At 55.2% G+C, this 16,478-nt stretch overlaps 1 protein-coding gene across 4 annotated transcripts; it reads left to right on the forward strand.

Moving 5' to 3' along the window:
• Positions 1–809: 809 nt before the first annotated feature.
• On the forward strand, positions 810–15,946 carry Per1 (period circadian regulator 1). Of its 4 annotated transcripts, none has more exons than XM_046422153.2 (23): positions 810–894; positions 6,330–6,743; positions 6,866–6,964; positions 7,059–7,213; positions 7,308–7,429; positions 7,518–7,719; positions 7,908–7,959; positions 8,089–8,231; positions 8,618–8,696; positions 8,773–8,879; positions 9,054–9,207; positions 9,316–9,424; positions 9,512–9,643; positions 9,878–9,983; positions 10,082–10,253; positions 10,341–10,471; positions 10,704–10,883; positions 11,520–11,762; positions 12,646–13,256; positions 13,679–13,865; positions 14,055–14,244; positions 14,555–14,705; positions 15,065–15,946. In XM_046422153.2, the coding sequence occupies exons 2-23, from the start codon at positions 6,469–6,471 to the stop codon at positions 15,353–15,355; spliced, it is 3,891 nt and encodes a 1,296-aa protein (XP_046278109.1). In that variant the 5' UTR covers positions 810–894; positions 6,330–6,468; the 3' UTR covers positions 15,356–15,946. The 4 variants fall into 4 exon arrangements, with proteins under 4 accessions (XP_046278109.1, XP_046278110.1, XP_046278108.1 ...); XM_046422154.2 differs by lacking the exon at positions 810–894 and adding an exon at positions 913–3,113; XM_046422152.2 differs by lacking the exon at positions 810–894 and adding an exon at positions 4,717–4,868.
• The last annotated feature ends 532 nt before the right edge of the window (positions 15,947–16,478 follow it).

The raw sequence follows: 16,478 nt of genomic DNA on the forward strand, positions 1-16,478 counted from the left end.
TGTGGTTTCAGGGGCCTGACTTCAAATTTTAGCTCCACTGTTGGCTATTACTTCGTACAGATTATGTAACCTCTGAATCAGTCTTATTTGTGAGGAAGTGGGTAGCAAGTGTGTCGGCCTCCTTGGTGTTTTTGAGAAGCGCTTGGCCTGGCTACAAAAAATAATCAAGAGGCATCTGTAATGTCATTCGTTATCTCCATGATGCAGCGTTGAGATCTAAAGACCGCTTCATCCTAGGGCTCCATCTTCCAATTTTGGGTAGTACCAGGGACATAGAGCCGCAGCTAAGCCCCAGAGGCACTCAAGTCACGCTACAGACTGTCCCCACCTACGCCATCACCGCTTACATCTGCGCCTGCGTGCAGGTCACGCTCGATGCGCCTGCGCACACAGTCTTGGGTAAATGTCGTCAAGGAAAATCCCCAGCTTCTGGGTAAACAAGTTGCCGCGTGAGATCTCCAGCACGTGTCACCTACATCTCCACGACCTCAGCCTATGAGAAAGTTTGGAGGGCCGGACTGGCTTTTGCGTCAACCGATATGGGTAGGTCGCGGGTTGTTGTTACAGCCAGTAGAAATTCCGGAAACGGATGGAGGCGTGGCTTCCGGTCAGTCTCCCAATCAACGCACAGAGGCTGTCCCTCCCGCACGTGGATCTATCACTACCGGTTGTCACACTGACCAATGGGAAGACAACGGCGGCTGAAAATTCCAATAGAGGCTTTGCGAGGGCGGGGCGGCTGCACGCGGCGCGGGGCATGGGTCGGTGTCTCTGAGCCAATAAGATGGGGAGGGCGTGGCATCCCGGGCAGTGGGCGGGCCTGGTGAAGCCAGTGTAATCGCTACCTTACGTCCCACTGGTGAAGAAATTTGGATTCTGCGTGCGCTTCGAGCGGTGAGTGCCCCGGGGGTGGAGAGAAATGAGGAACGGGCTATATGTGTTTTTCCGGAATGGTGTGTTCGGTCAGAAGGGGTATAGTGGAGTGGAGGGATCTTGCAAATGCATGTCTGTCGCTCTGGGAGGTCTGATGGTTGTGGACAATAGAGACGGCGAACTCGGCTTAGGACGTGGGTGGGAGTTACTAACATCAGTTCACTCCACCACCCTAGGGTACCTAGACTCGACTGTCAGGGAAGGGTGCCCAGAAGCTCTCAGCGACTCGATGGAAAGGAAACCCCTGTTCGGGGGGAGGTATGGGGATGGTACCCCTGAGAATTGATGGGGAATGTTCCAGTGCATGACTGCGGTTTGGATAGGTGCCTTCAGCACTTGAAAGAGGCAGAGGAGAGGTTTTGAGGCTGGAGGGAGGTCCTGATAGGGCGGATGGGAGGGTACCCAGGGGCTGGCCTGGGATTTGAGAAAGGGTGCTGTGCTGATTGGTGTGACCTAGAGCCAGTCTCATCATGGCTGTGGTTGTCTTTCTCATGTGTCGAGGGGAGAATTTGGGTCTAGGAGCCATCCCTAGGAACAGAGGTGGGGCAGCAATTGTTGGGTTATGAGAGGAGGACAAATTAGGGATTTGTGCAGATTGGCTGTGCACAGATCCTCCTGAGCCGCCTGAAGTGGGGAGGCATCAAGAGCCTGCTCTAGTTAGTGTCTGTACAAAAACAAGGACTATGGTAATGTGGCCTGGAGTAAGGTGGAAAAATGAGGAAGTGAGTTTCCTAGGAAACCTTTGAGGGGGGACTACTGACGTGATCTCAGCATGGGAAAATGGGATACAAAAAGTGTGTGGGGAGTGTAAACAATGTTTGGCGATTGAACCTAAGGGGAAGAAGGGGTTAGATGGAATCTGTGTTCCAGGCACCAAACTTAGCTGGATATTTGAGAGGCCCAGGTTTGTCATTTTTTTGCTGGAATGCAGCTTAGAGGTTGGATAACACCTCACAGGTTCAGAGGGTAAGAAGTCAGAATGACCAGCTATCATTTAGAGCTCAGACTCGAACCCTGAGCTCCATTTGTTAAGAGGCTGAGACCATGTTATAAGGCAGAAAATTAGACAAGTTTAATAAATTCTTAGTGGTCCCCCCATAAAATGGAGGTAATAATGCCTTTTTTTTTTACAAGACTTTAATTAAAAAAAAACTCAACAAAAATATTAATCAAGCATTTTATATAAGGCATAATAATACCTATTTCACAGGGTTTTTTTTGGGGGGGATTAAATGAGATTAATGCATGTATAATGCTCAGTACAAGGCCTGGGTCATTTTTTTTTTTTAATGTAGCTTTAAAAATGGCTGTAGGGTGACAAAACAACTGTGACAGGGTGAGAGATTTATGTGAATGTTGTGACTGGGAATTATTCTCACATTCTCATGTTTTTCTGCAAGTTTTGATGACTCCCCATTTCCCTTCTTCCTGGTTCTTCTGGTCTTCAGGCACCAGCCCAAATTTCTTCATTCCTCCCTGTCCTTCTTCCAAGATCCAGGCCCCAGACTGGGCTATTTGCTCTGTCCCAGTTTGATTTCCTCATCCTAGACCCATTCACCTCCTTGCCCCTCCTCCCTCTCCTTCTCCCCGCCCCTACCCTGCTGCCATAGTAACAAGAGATTCGGGCTCCGAAGGGGGCCTCTGGGAGGGAGCAAAGGTGCGTCTTCTCTCGCAGAACTTGGGCCTCCACTTCTCCGCCCTGGCTCTTTGGTACTGGGCCAGCAGCAGTGTGCAGTTTGGGAGAGGGGGAAAGCCAGTGCCAGGAGCTGTTAGGAGCGAGCTGAGGGGCCGGCAGATGCGAGTTCCAAAAGGAGAGCCAGGCTTGGGGGCGGGGAAGGGGGACCCCCTCCTCCTAAAGCTCTCTCCAGGAATCCCTGGCTTTGGGACAGGACCGCTGTCGTTGGGTTGGGGGAGGCGTCCAGGCTGAGTGTATGTCCTGGGCCAACAGCCAAGAGAACACGATGTTCCCAAGTGCGCTAGCCGCCGCCCTCTTGGGCTGGCCGCCTCCCAAACCGCTGCCTTTCCAGCCTCCCTGCCCCACATTCCCCGGCTGCTTCGCCCCGCCCCCTTCCTCCGCTTTGACGTCACCGCTGTCTCCCGCCCCCTCTTCTCCATTGACGGCAGCAGAGCCTGGTTGCTGTGGGGACCGCGAGGCAGGACAACCGGGGCCTTAGGAGCAGGTGGGGGCTGCTGGAGCGCTGGATCTTTCGTCTATGCAAAATACAGATGTGGAGGTGGAGGTGGGCGAGCAAGAACTGCCTGGATCAGGGGAGATCATACCTAAATCCCTGAAGAGAGCTGGAGAGGGAGAAAATCGTTTTCATAGAAGAGGATCTGAAAATGAGACAAGGGCAGAGACACAGTAGGGGCGGGTGTGTTGGGGGGAGGCAGGACCATTTTCAAGAAGAGGAGGCTGAGAATCCAGGTTCCTGTATCCTTTGTTTTCTGTGTTTTCCTGTCTTGGTTTTTCTGGGTTATTTTATAACAGCCCTGTGTCCCAGCTTTCCCTCAGAGGCCTTGCCCTCACCCCTCAATGGGAAACACCATTGTTAAGAAAAGCTTAGGCCACGTGACAGTGAGGGGTGTGCATCTACAGCTGATTATGTCAGCAGTTGCGTGGGGCCTCTTCACTTGCTACCCACGTTTCCAGGGAGTCCTAAGAGGGACTACTCATCACAGTGCTGGATGGAGGGGCTGTGTAAGAACAGCTTTCCTGGACCCAGACTGGCACTTTATTTCCCCAATCAAGTCCCTGTTCTCTTTTTTTAGCACTCAGTACTCTGCTCTTTCCTTCTTTTTTTTTTTTTTTTTTTTTTTAAAGTAGTTCCACTTCTCAGGTTCCTTCACCACCTCCCACATTTATATCCTTAGAAACAAAAATTATCATATTTATTGATCACCTACCATGTGTCAAATCCTTTCCTGGGTGATGGAGGATACAGCAATTGAGATGGATGAGATCCCTGTTAGGCCCCTGTATCTTGGCTTTCTCTTTTTTAGTGGGGATATGAATTGATTGCCACCCCACCTTTGTCTATCAAGGGCTCTAGCTATCCTCTTTCAACCTCTACTCCCCCTTCATCTCTCTGTTGCCCTGGCTTCCTGGCCCCCCACTTTGGGGGCAGCCCTAAATGTGGGTGGCTGTATCCTCTGAAGAAGCACTAGTCACCATGTAGGCTGCTTGGAGACCTTTTCTCTGATTGGTTATGAAAACACCTGGCATTGTTTCCATTCACGACTCCTATTGGCTCTGGCTGTCCCTTGCATTGTCGGCATCTTCCCTCCACCCACTCATCCCCCAGTCACACGTGGACCCTCAATTGACTTCCTCCCAGGATTTGAGTGTCAGAGGAAGGCGTTGGTTCATTATGTATGATGACAAGATTGAGGAGGAGAACCCAGGAAAGGCCAAGCGAGGTTTCTGTCTCCCCTTCCTCTCAGGGTCCAGCCAGCTCATCTAGCTTCATCCAGGTCCCAGGGTCTACGTTCTCACCTCGGGGCAGGCCAAGATGTTCTGCTGGTTAATCCCGGAAGTAGACATCTCTTGAGTACCTACTGTGGCTTGGAGGCATTTTCCCTGAAGAGGGACAGCTTACTTCCTCTTATTTCCTTCCTTTATTCACTGTGCAAAGCGTCCTGCATCCATCCATTGGCTGGGCGGTGTCTGGGGCCCTTCAGCCCAGCTCCAGCGCCCAGGTCCACGTGCGCCGGTGTGTGTGACACAGCCCTGACCTCAGTGGGGGCCAGTAGCCAATCAGGGGCCGGGAAGAGATCCCCAGCCAATCGGGGGCGGGGCCGACAGCTCTGCGGGCAGGGGGCCAATGAGGGGCAGTGCCTGGCATTATGCAACCCGCCTCCTAGCCTCGCGGAGGTTCTACTCCGCAGAGGGCTGAAACAGCAGCGGGCAGGCAGCTGGAAGGCGCTCGCACCGCCAGGTAGGAATCTCCGTCGCCACCCTAGCCAGTCTCTGTTCTCGAGTCAGGCCGCCGCCACTTCCAATCTGATAGGACACTCAACCCGGGCACTCAGCACAACAGCAGTCCGCCTTCCTTGTGGCTGTTCGCTGGGACCTAGGTGCTCCTCTCAACCCTGCACCGGGTGTCCACACTCCTGACCCTTTCATATTATCTCCACCTTTGCTCCCCGGTCCCAGCCACCCTGACCCCACAACAGAACCTCAGTGGGCATGTCCCATGTCTCCTTTATTATCATACAGGGCTCCCCAGGTTTGCCTTGGCCCCAGGACCTCTTCAGGCTTTTGGAGCTCCTTGCCCTCCCCCTTCCAATCCCTGGCCTCAAGCCGGCCGTGATGTCAGCCCGCTTCAGGCTGGAACATCCCGTTCCCGGTGCTAGTTCCTGCTGTTAGCCAAAGCCTTCCCTTTTTCTTCTGGCGCTCAGAAAATGCTCGGGATGGGGGTGTGGTTGGACGGGGAGCAGAGGAAGAACTATCTGTTGGCTGTTTAGCGTCCCCTGCTCCAGGCTTGGAATGCGGGGAGGGGGAGGGGCGGCTGGAAAAGTAGGGAACTGAGGGGAGAGGATTCCTGGGTCCTTGATAATGGCAGGTGCCTGGCTTCAGTCCGGCGGTCCGGAGGGGGGTCAGGAGCCAGAGAAAGAAAGGATGTACCGTAGTGCCATAATGACTGGGATCCAGGCGCTAGCCAGGTTGGGGGGCTTTTTCGCGGAGTGGCAGAGGCGGTTGTGTTTGATTCTAGGGAGGCCTGGACCAGCCCCTGGAATCTCTCTAGGCTATTCCTCTTCATAGGGCTGTCCGGGGACTTGGGTTATTTTAGGGTGGGCGACCCCGGGCTGTGACCGCCAGTGGGGGAGTGGGTCGTTCCCTCACTTCTGCGGGGGTGGGGGGGATATGGGGGAGGGTCGCCCCTCCCTTGCTGCCTTGGTCCCTCCAGCAACCGCTGAGCTCAGCGGCTGACGTCGGTTTCCCTGGCTACCGAGGCGGCGGAAGCGCTCGGGAAGCGCGTGGTGGGGCCGAGCACTTCGTTGCGCATGTGCAGCGGGAGTAGTGCCGCCCCGGATAAAATTAGCCCGGAAGCCTAAATTTAGGAGGCGTTCGGCTAGTTTTCTGGCTCTGCGGTCTTGGAGTCCCAGACTGACTTGGAACTTGATGGGAACTTGGGAATGGGAAAGGTCCAGGTATTGGTCCATAGCCATAGGTCTAGTCGACTGCTCAGGCTCTGTTTACCCACGCCATAATGGCTAGGGAAGTGGAGAATAGTTTTGACTCTTTCCACCTGTAGCACCCGTGTGGGGATAGGAAACAGAAATATCTTGGCCCCCCATTGGGAGCCCCAGGCAGGGGAGGGTCGCATAATGTCAGAGTTCTGTGATGTTAATAGTCCAGCTTTTTCCAAACCTTCCTTCCTGTTCTCCCCCTTCAGGTACTGGCTGTGAACGAACTTCTCAAACTTCAGAAACACTTCTTCCACCTCACTCACAAGCCAGGCCTCAAGGCCACCTTGTTCAACCGTTGTGGCCTCTGCACCTTCCCTGTTCTCCTGTCCTTCCCATGGCCCAGACATGAGTGATCCCCTAGAAGAGGCTGATGGGGGAAGGGACCCCAGGCCCGGCGAATCCTTTTGTCCTGGGGGAGTCCCATCCCCTGGACCCCCACAGCACCGGCCTTGCCCAGGCCCCAATCTGGCTGATGACACTGATGCCAATAGCAATGGCTCAAGTGGCAATGAGTCCAATGGGCATGAATCCAGGGGTGCATCTCAACGGAGTTCACATAGCTCCTCCTCTGGCAATGGCAAGGACTCGGCCCTTCTGGAGACCACTGAGAGCAGCAAGAGGTATGTATGTATTTTTGTGTGCTGCAAAATCTGGGAGTATTTTGTGAATGAACTGAGGTAGGTAATAGGCTTCATGCTGCTAGTCACCTGCCCCTCATTTTGGGCTGTTGCTTCTTCTCCAGCACAAACTCTCAGAGCCCATCCCCACCCAGCAGTTCCATTGCCTACAGCCTCCTGAGTGCCAGCTCAGAGCAGGACAACCCATCTACCAGTGGCTGCAGGTTTGTGGGGGTGAGGGCTGGGGGAGAGATCTGGAGGCCTGGGCCACACTCTTGGACTAATGTCTTTCCCACTCCTTTTCCATGGGCCCTGCAGCAGTGAACAGTCAGCTAGGGCAAGGACTCAGAAGGAACTCATGACAGCACTTCGGGAGCTCAAGCTTCGACTGCCACCAGAGCGTCGGGGTAAAGGCCGTTCTGGGACCCTGGCCACACTACAGTATGCACTGGCTTGTGTCAAGCAGGTGCAGGGTGAGTGATGTTTCTTAGGAGGAAATGCCAGGGCTTAGATCATTGTGGGGGATCAGTCTTCTTACTGAACCACACATGTGCTCTCACCTTGCAGCCAACCAGGAATACTACCAGCAGTGGAGCCTGGAGGAGGGTGAGCCATGTGCCATGGATATGTCCACTTACACCCTGGAGGAGCTGGAGCACATCACATCTGAGTATACACTTCGCAACCAGGTCTGTAGTAGCCTGGCTCCTCTATCCAATATACTCCCATCCCGCTCCCACAGCTCCTAATCCGTTCTTATTCTTACCCTCCTGCTAGGATACCTTCTCGGTGGCTGTCTCCTTCCTGACAGGCCGAATTGTATACATTTCGGAGCAGGCAGGAGTTCTGCTGCGTTGCAAGCGGGATGTATTTCGGGGTGCCCGCTTCTCAGAGCTCCTGGCTCCCCAGGATGTGGGTGTCTTCTATGGCTCCACGGCCCCATCTCGTCTACCCACTTGGGGCACTGGGGCCTCTGCAGGTGAGGTGCCCATGTGCTTGTGGGGAGGGATGAGCAGCCCCAGGATGCTTTTGCTGGGAGGGTCAGGGGACCAGCCCCAGGATACTTTTGCTGGGAGGGTCAGGGGACCCAAGCTTTCCCATGATGGGTTCTTCTTAGCCCAGGTAAGAGATAGGAAATGTGCTCAGTGCTTTTCTCATCTGTCCCAGGTTCAGGCGTCAAGGATTTTACCCAGGAGAAGTCTGTTTTCTGCCGTATCAGGTAGGTGGGGCAAGTAGTAGTAGGCCTCTCTTTCTTAATCCTCCCCATATCTTTGCTGTGTGGGCCATGACCTTGAGGGGCCAGTGACTTTCCATTGCAAGTCCCTAATACTTTTCTCTACTTTGCTAGAGGAGGTCCTGACAGAGATCCAGGGCCTCGGTATCAACCATTCCGCCTAACTCCATATGTGACCAAGATCCGGGTCTCAGATGGGGCCCCTGCACAGCCGTGCTGCTTGCTCATTGCAGAACGCATCCACTCGGGTTATGAAGGTAGGTGGGCTAGGTCCCTGGCCTGGTGGGGAGTAGGAGGAAGGGTTTTTCTCTAGGCTTTGGTTAGGTTACAGGATGTAGGACTGGGAGGCACCAGCCAGGTCTTTAGAAATTTGGAACAGAAGGTGGTATTATTAGGAGAAGGGGTTGACTCCTTTTTGGTTGTTGGGTTGGATAAGGGCTTTGAGCTGGGGCAGAGTGAAGAAACTTTGGTGGTTTTCAGTGTTATTACTAGTACAAGGCACAAGAATGGCCCAGAGCCTTTTAGTGGGCCAAAGCCCCTGGAGCTAACTGCCAGGAGGCCATCCTGGCCCCAGGTAGAGAGGAGGGCTGAGGAGCTGGACCATTCTGGGTGAAGCCCAACAGCAACACATTCTGTGCCATAGCTCCCCGTATCCCCCCTGACAAGAGGATTTTCACCACGCGTCACACACCAAGCTGCCTCTTCCAGGATGTGGATGAAAGGTAGGGTCAGCACCTGGATGGAAGGGAGTGGCTAGGTCTGAGGTCATAGCTATTCTGACACCTCTTCCCATTGCAGGGCTGCTCCGCTGCTGGGCTACCTACCCCAGGACCTCCTGGGGGCACCAGTGCTTTTGTTCCTGCATCCTGAGGACAGACCACTCATGCTGGCCATCCATAAGAAGAGTAAGTTTCTCTCAGCTTGTTCTCCTTTCCTGGCTATCTCTTGGGCTTTTTCACTGCTCTCATGGTGGTATCTCATGGGTGCCTTGGTCTCTTGGATCTCCAGTGGGGTGGCCCTTTACCTTGCTCATCTCTCCCTCCCACTAACCACCCCACCTCATTTGTCACTCCCATTAGTCCTACAGCTGGCAGGCCAACCCTTTGACCACTCCCCTATTCGCTTCTGTGCCCGTAATGGGGAGTACGTCACCATGGACACCAGCTGGGCTGGCTTCGTGCACCCCTGGAGCCGTAAGGTGGCCTTTGTGTTGGGCCGCCACAAAGTACGCACGTAAGTGGGTCATTTAGATAACTTTGGGGGTGGGGAAGTGTGGGAGGGGGCAGGGCTGAAGACTGGACTGGGGACACATGACTGGACTCAACTTTCTGAATTCCGCAGGGGACCCCTGAATGAGGATGTGTTCACTCCTCCAGCTCCCAGTCCAACTCTGTCCCTGGACTCTGATATCCAGGAGCTCTCAGAGCAGATCCATCGGCTACTGTTGCAGGTAAGAGCTGAAGAGGGGGGCTTGAGAGGCATGAAGAGGGTGGAAAGCAGACCGTAGATATCTAACCTGTCCTTCTCTCTGCCACAGCCCGTGCACAGCTCCAGCCCCACAGGACTCTGTGGAGTTGGCCCCTTGATGTCCCCAGGCCCTCTCCACAGCCCTGGCTCCTCCAGTGATAGCAACGGCGGTGATGCTGAGGGGCCTGGACCACCTGTTCCAGTGAGTGACCCTCTCCAGTTCACCTAATTGCCTGATCTCCTGTCCTTCTTGGAGTCAGCATTGCCGTACCCAGAGCTTTTCCTTATGCCCCACTCCCTCTTGCTTCCTTCCTTTCTTTGTCTGTTCCTGTCCAGGCCTCATGCTTTTTCACTGATACCTTTTATTTTATTTCATCCTTGGTTTCTGGTACTAGGTAGGTACCCTAGTATGCCCACTGCTCTGCTGTGCCCACAGGTGACTTTCCAGCAGATCTGTAAGGATGTGCATCTGGTGAAGCACCAGGGGCAGCAGCTTTTCATTGAGTCCCGGGCCCGGCCTCCACCCCAGCCTCGCCTCCCTGGTGAGTTGGTGATACTGTGGGGAGGAGTGAGGAGGGAGACCTGAGGATCCCCTCTCCCTCACCGCAGACCCATTTACCTTTTTCCCTCCTTGTGCCAGCTACAGGCACATTCAAGACCAAGGCCCTTCCTTGCCAGTCCCCAGACCCAGAGCTGGAGGCAGCCCCTGCTCTGACCCAGGCTCCACCTCCCTTGGTCCCTGAGGAGGCTGAGAGGAAAGAAGCCTCCAGCTGTTCCTACCAGCAGATCAACTGCCTGGACAGCATCCTCAGGTAAGGCATGTCTGGCACCTTCCCCCCTCAGCCCTTGGTCTGCCCCACCCCAGGCCTTGCCCTGATGTTCCTGCTGCATCTCCACAGGTACCTGGAAAGCTGCAACATCCCCAGCACAACCAAGCGTAAATGCGCTTCCTCCTCCTCCTATACTGCCTCCTCAGCCTCTGATGATGACAAGCAGAGGACAGGTCCAGTCCCCATAGGGGCCAAGAAAGGTAATGACCCCCAGTACATGCCCAGCTCCCATTGCCCTGTCCTGGCCCAGTGGTCCTGGGTCTCTATACTTCTGCCATGGGGGCCCCCACCTCGCTCTGCCCTGCCCTCTTTCTTTGCCTCTCTATCTTCAAACTCCTCCCTATTGTCCCTCTGTCTTCCTCCTCCCTGGGAACCCCTCTTCTGACCTCCCAGTGGGGTAGGGGTGGTAACCAGTACCATCTCTCTGCACAGATCCATCATCAGCAGTGCTGTCTGGGGAGGGGGCCGCTCCACGGAAGGAGCCAGTGGTGGGAAGCACCTTGAGCCCGCTCGCCCTGGCCAATAAGGCGGAGAGCGTGGTGTCCGTGACCAGTCAGTGTAGCTTCAGCTCCACCATCGTCCATGTGGGAGACAAGAAGCCCCCGGAGTCGGGTATGGGCGTGGAGTGAGGGGGGCATTGCCTGGGCTCCACTTGATCCCCCAGCCAGAGTTCCTTCTTACCTTCCTTTTCCCTGCCCTTCTCCCTCCATCCCCAGTGGAGAGAAGAAGGCCTCCCTCTTAGCTTGGGGCTACTGCTGCTTATTTTCCACCAGCCCCTGCTACTTGCCCCTCCCTTATTCTGCTTTCTTTTTTTACTGTCAGTTGAAATAAAAATATGGAATATGGAAGGGGGTTCAGCCCCAGGGTACTGACCACAGAGGTCAGAGGCAAGGAATGTTGAAGTTCCCTAAAGGGTCTTTAAGTATTGACTTCAAAAATGTATGAAGAAAGGGCAAGGGGTGGGTTTCATTTCCAACAAGCTGTGATGGTGTCATCCCTAGGGGTTCCTGGCATGGTAGTGGCCACTGGAAGGGATTGAGTATCTCTCTGTCCTGGAACAACTTTGCATGGAGAGGTGGGCCTTTGGCCAGCCCTCAGCAGAGAGGTGGCCAGGAAATGCACATGGGCCAAGGCTTGGCTAGGGTAGAAGGCCGGGGTGGGTGGGGTCATTGCACAGGGAGGGTGTGATGTGGATGTGTTGCCCCCTGAGATGGTTCTGATGTCCCTTCTCCATCTCACTTTCCTTAGACATCATCATGATGGAGGAACTGCCTGGCCTAGCTCCAGGCCCAACCCCCAGCCCGGCCCCCAGCCCCACAGTAGCCCCTGACCCAGCCCCAGATGCCTACCGCCCAGTGGGCCTGACCAAGGCCGTGCTGTCCCTGCACACACAGAAGGAAGAGCAAGCCTTCCTCAACCGCTTCCGAGACCTTGGCAGGCTGCGTGGACTTGACAACTCTTCCACGGCCCCCTCGGCCCCTGGCGAGCGAGGTAGTCACCTGGGGCTTCCCTGAGCTGCTCTCTGCCCAGACTAGGGCCAGACGGTTGCATGGTGGGCATTGAGGGAGATGTGCCTGCTCCAGGGACCCAGGCTGGTGCTGCCTTCACCACCAGGGCCCTGTCTAGGGACAGGCCCCTCGCTAGCCTCTCCCCCTTAGGCTGGGGTTCCGGGCTGCAGCCAGAGGAGGGCAACCTGGGGGGCTGGCACTGAGACAGGAGGGCAGAGGTGCTCTGTTCCAGGTAAGCTACTTCAGGCCTATCCTAGGGGCAGGAAGTATGCTCATCTAGGTCTCAGATGTTGCTGATTAAGAGATCTGCGCAGACTCTGGGTCAACTCCCAGTGGGGTTGGAGCTTCAAGGGCAGATGAAGGGCAGCCCCTCCAGGGGCCTGAGGGAGGTCCTGTGCAGATGGATACAGGACTGAGGGCTCAGTCCTGGGGTTTCCCACCCACCTCTTCACTCCACTGCAAGCCAGACAGCACAGCCTCGACTGGCAGGAGGAGGACCTAGGCTGGCAGTGCCTGCGGGATTTTGGCAAATGGACTGGAGCTGCCTTCCTTTTCGTCTGTGGACCTACTCTGCCTCCTCCCATCTGCCAGTGTGCCTCTGTCCTTTGCACATCCCCATCTTGACCCCTCATGTAACCTTGACTTTCCCTGGCTCCTTTCTCAATAAACCCCCCTCTCCCTGGCTCCTGTGATTCTTCCCTGAAGGTGCCCCTACCTCCTGAGTCCCTTCTGATCTGTCATGCCTGAGAAGCTCTTTCTGGGGCCTTTCCCTGCCCTCTCCCTGGTCAATGTGTCAGGGCAGTGGGAGTGGCAGGAGCACTAACTGCCAGGCTGAGGCCCTCACTAACCCTAGTCTTTCCCCACAGGCTGCCACCATGGCCCAGCACCCCCCAGCCGCCGACACCACTGCCGATCCAAAGCCAAGCGCTCACGCCACCACCAGACCCCACGGGCCGAAGCCCCCTGCTATGTCTCCCACCCCTCACCTGTGCCCCCCTCTGGCCCCTGGCCCCCTCCTCCAGCCACCACTCCTTTCCCAGCAGTGGTCCAGCCTTACCCACTCCCAGTGTTCTCCCCACGGGAAAGTCCCCAGCCTCTTCCTCCTGCTCCCACATCTGTGCCCTCTGCCACTTTCCCTACCCCCTTAGTAACTCCAATGGTGGCTTTGGTGCTCCCTAACTATCTGTTCCCGACTACATCTAGCTATCCCTTTGGGGTACCTCAGACACCAGCTGAGGGGCCTCCCACCCCTGCCTCCCACTCACCCTCCCCATCCCTGCCCCCACTTCCTCCCAGTCCCCCACGCCGCCCAGACTCCCCACTGTTCAACTCAAGATGCAGTTCCCCACTCCAGCTCAATCTGCTGCAACTTGAGGAGCCCCCCCGTCCTGAGGGGGGCACTGTTGCAGGGGGTCCTGGGAGCAATGCTGGGCTCCCACCTCCTAGTGAGGAGGCCGCTGAGCCTGAAGCCAGATTGGTGAGCTTTCACCCCATATGCCTTGCTACCAGTCCCCGACCCTTAGCCCTTGTCCCTCTTCCCCCTGGTGCTACTTCCTGCCCTAGTCGGCTGGTGTCTCGGCTTCTTGGAGATGGGAGACGGGGCAGGAAATCCTAGCTGAATTTCTAAATGAGGCAGAAATGGGTTGCCACCCCCATGAAGGGACAGTCTTGTCTCTCTGACAGGTGGTGAGGACATCTCAATAAGTGCTGAAAGGGCATTTGCCACTTGGAAAGGGTCTGGTGTCACATCCCCTACCCTTTGTTAGCTTTCCTGTCTCAGTTTGGCCCTGTGTCATGGAATGGGGAGCAGAACTCTTGGTTGGATGTTCCTCCCCTGACCCCTCCAGTAGAAGTAGTTGAAGGGAAGCCCAGTTGCTAACCCCTTAACCCCTCCTTCAGGTGGAGGTAACTGAATCCTCCAATCAGGATGCACTCTCTGGCTCCAGTGATCTGTTGGAACTGCTACTGCAAGAGGACTCGCGTTCTGGTACAGGCTCTGCAGCCTCAGGCTCCCTTGGCTCTGGCTTGGGCTCTGGATCAGGTTCAGGCTCCCATGAGGGTGGCAGCACCTCAGCCAGCATCACCCGTGAGTGCCCACCTTCCAACACCTCTGGGATTAGGACAGTAACTGGGGAGTTGGTAAACCAGGCCTCATCTAGGCTGAGCTTGCCAAGGACAATGGGCTGAGTGTGTGACCTTTGAGGGTGGTATGATGAGGCCCTGGGTTGGACATGCTGACTAGACTGGCTCCACTGGCCTGCCCCCTGCTCCATAGGCAGCAGTCAGAGCAGCCACACGAGCAAGTACTTCGGCAGCATTGACTCTTCGGAAGCTGAAGCTGGAGCTGCTCAGGCCAGGGCTGAGCCTGGGGACCAGGTCATTAAGTATGTGCTCCAGGATCCCATCTGGCTGCTTATGGCCAATGCTGACCAACGTGTTATGATGACCTACCAGGTGCCCTCCAGGTGAGTTTCAGAGGCCACTTCTGCCTCCCTCTCAGAGGTAGTAGGGAGACTGGCTTTCCTTCATTGCCCAGAAAACTTGGGGTTCCCTTTCCTGGAATGGCTCCGACCTGGATGTTCCCATACTACCCTCAGTCCCTTGGAGCCTTACCGTAGTTCTTTCAACCTGAGAGCAGGTTGACTGAACTTGGAAGGTACCTGTGGTTCAGGAGAGGAGCAGAAGACCGTGGGTGGGGGCTTTGGTAGAGGAAAAACATCAACTGGTCCTGGCCTGGATCCCAGCCTCTGCCTTCTGAAACCTTTCCTTGTGCAGGGACATGGCATCTGTGCTAAAGCAGGACCGAGAGCGGCTTCGAGCCATGCAGAAGCAGCAGCCTCGGTTCTCAGAGGACCAGCGGCGGGAACTGGGTGCTGTGCACTCCTGGGTCCGCAAGGGACAGTTGCCTCGGGCCCTTGATGTGATGGTGAGAAAAAAAAAATGAGGGATAGAGGCTAATGGCTGTCCTTATTGTCCTTGGATCTTTGATTCTGAAGGATGTTAATCCCACTAAATTTACTGCCAAGTTATATGGTATTAGACCACATGAGCTTTTGCAGAACCTTTCTGAACCCCCTCCCATGCTAATGTACATTGTAACTGTCCCATGGGGAGTCTGGGTGGAGCGCAAAAGGCATTTTCCAAGCTTGTTGGATCCCAGGTGCATCCCAGGACTGGTTTCTTGGGAGCACACTTTGGGAAATACCACAGGGTTGGGTGGGAAATTGGGCTGTTGATTAGCAGTGAGGACTCTGCCTAACTCACTTATCCCTTTCTCCTTCCAAGGCCTGTGTGGACTGTGGTAGCAGCTCCCAAGACCCTGGCCACTCTGATGACCCACTTTTCTCGGAGCTGGATGGACTGGGGCTGGAGCCCATGGAGGAGGGTGGAGGCGAGGGTGGCAGCAGTGGTGGTGGTGGTGATGGTGATGGTGGCATTGGTGAGGGTGGCGAGGAGGCCCAGGCCCAAGTTGAGGCCAAGGTCTCAAGCTCTCAGGACTCTGCCATGGAGGAGGAGGAACAAGGTGGGAGCTCGTCCAGTCCAGCCTTATGTGCAGCAGAAAATGGCACCAGCTAAACTCCATTTTGGGGCCACTTCCTGAAGTCCATGCAAGGCATCCTTCTTCAATGTTACAATTCTCAGAACTCAGATGTGGCTGGACCAACCAATAGAAAACTGCCCCAGCTTCTCCCACCTTAGGGAGTGGGACCCCCATCACCAGCCTGGGATCCAAAGGCTGCCTCTGGCTTCTTAGTGAACAGAGGGTGGAACTTTTCAGGCCAGCCAAGAGGAGGGTCACCTCCCACCCCTGGTGGAGGCCCTTCTGGATAAGGTTGCTGACCCACTGCTGAAATGGGCTCGCCAAATCCCAGCTGAGCCTGAGTCCCAGTCCCGAGGTTTGGGGCTGCACTTATTTATTGGGGGAGACAGCTCTCTCTCCCACCTCCTCCCTAAGTGGGGGGAGGGGAGCCTGGGGCCCAAGGAGGACCCAGGGGTTTGAACCCCTAGCTGCTCCAGGGTGGGGGAGGTTGGTGGACCATGGAGTCCCTGGTGCTGCCCCTCAGGTGGGACCCAGGCGTTCTCAGCTCTACCCTCTACCAATGGCATTTGTGTTTTTGATATTGTGTCTGTTATTATTTTTTTAATACAAAAAGAAAGAAATCAAAACCCCAGGACTTTGTGAAATGAAGTTTGGGGTTTGGGTGAGGGGAGAAATGGCTCTGCTTCCAGGAGGGTTGTAGTGAGGGTGGCCACTTCCATCTCACGCCACTGTATGAACCTGTTCCTCTCTCCTGCACATACCTTCATTTGAAGGGCCCTACTGAGACAGCTAAATCTATACCTAACTCAGAACTCTCTACTCACCTCTACCATTACTTCCGCTGGGTTTGTCCTGGGAAGTAAAAGGACCTGGGCAAGCTTCAACCATGGGTCACGGTGTTAGGGGCTGGAGGAAGCCCTCTTAACCCTGCGGTGCCCTGAGGCAGTAGAGAGTTTAACTTTTATTTTAGTATCTTGGTCATCACACAGGAGATTAGATAACTAAGGCACATTGAGTAAGGTACCCATTCAAGGAGGGTGGAGCGGGGCTCAACCTGAAAAGGAAATCACTGGAATTCCATTAAAATTGGGAGTGGTTCACCACGTGCTGGAGCCCACTAACACCTGATCTATCGCGAGGCACAACCCATGCTTCGGT

This window comes from Marmota monax, unplaced genomic scaffold (assembly GCF_021218885.2).
Source record: "Marmota monax isolate L192 unplaced genomic scaffold, Marmota_monax_Labrador192_F-V1.1 WCK01_AAM20220418_F8-fsc00243, whole genome shotgun sequence".
Classification (NCBI taxonomy): domain Eukaryota; kingdom Metazoa; phylum Chordata; class Mammalia; order Rodentia; family Sciuridae; genus Marmota; species Marmota monax.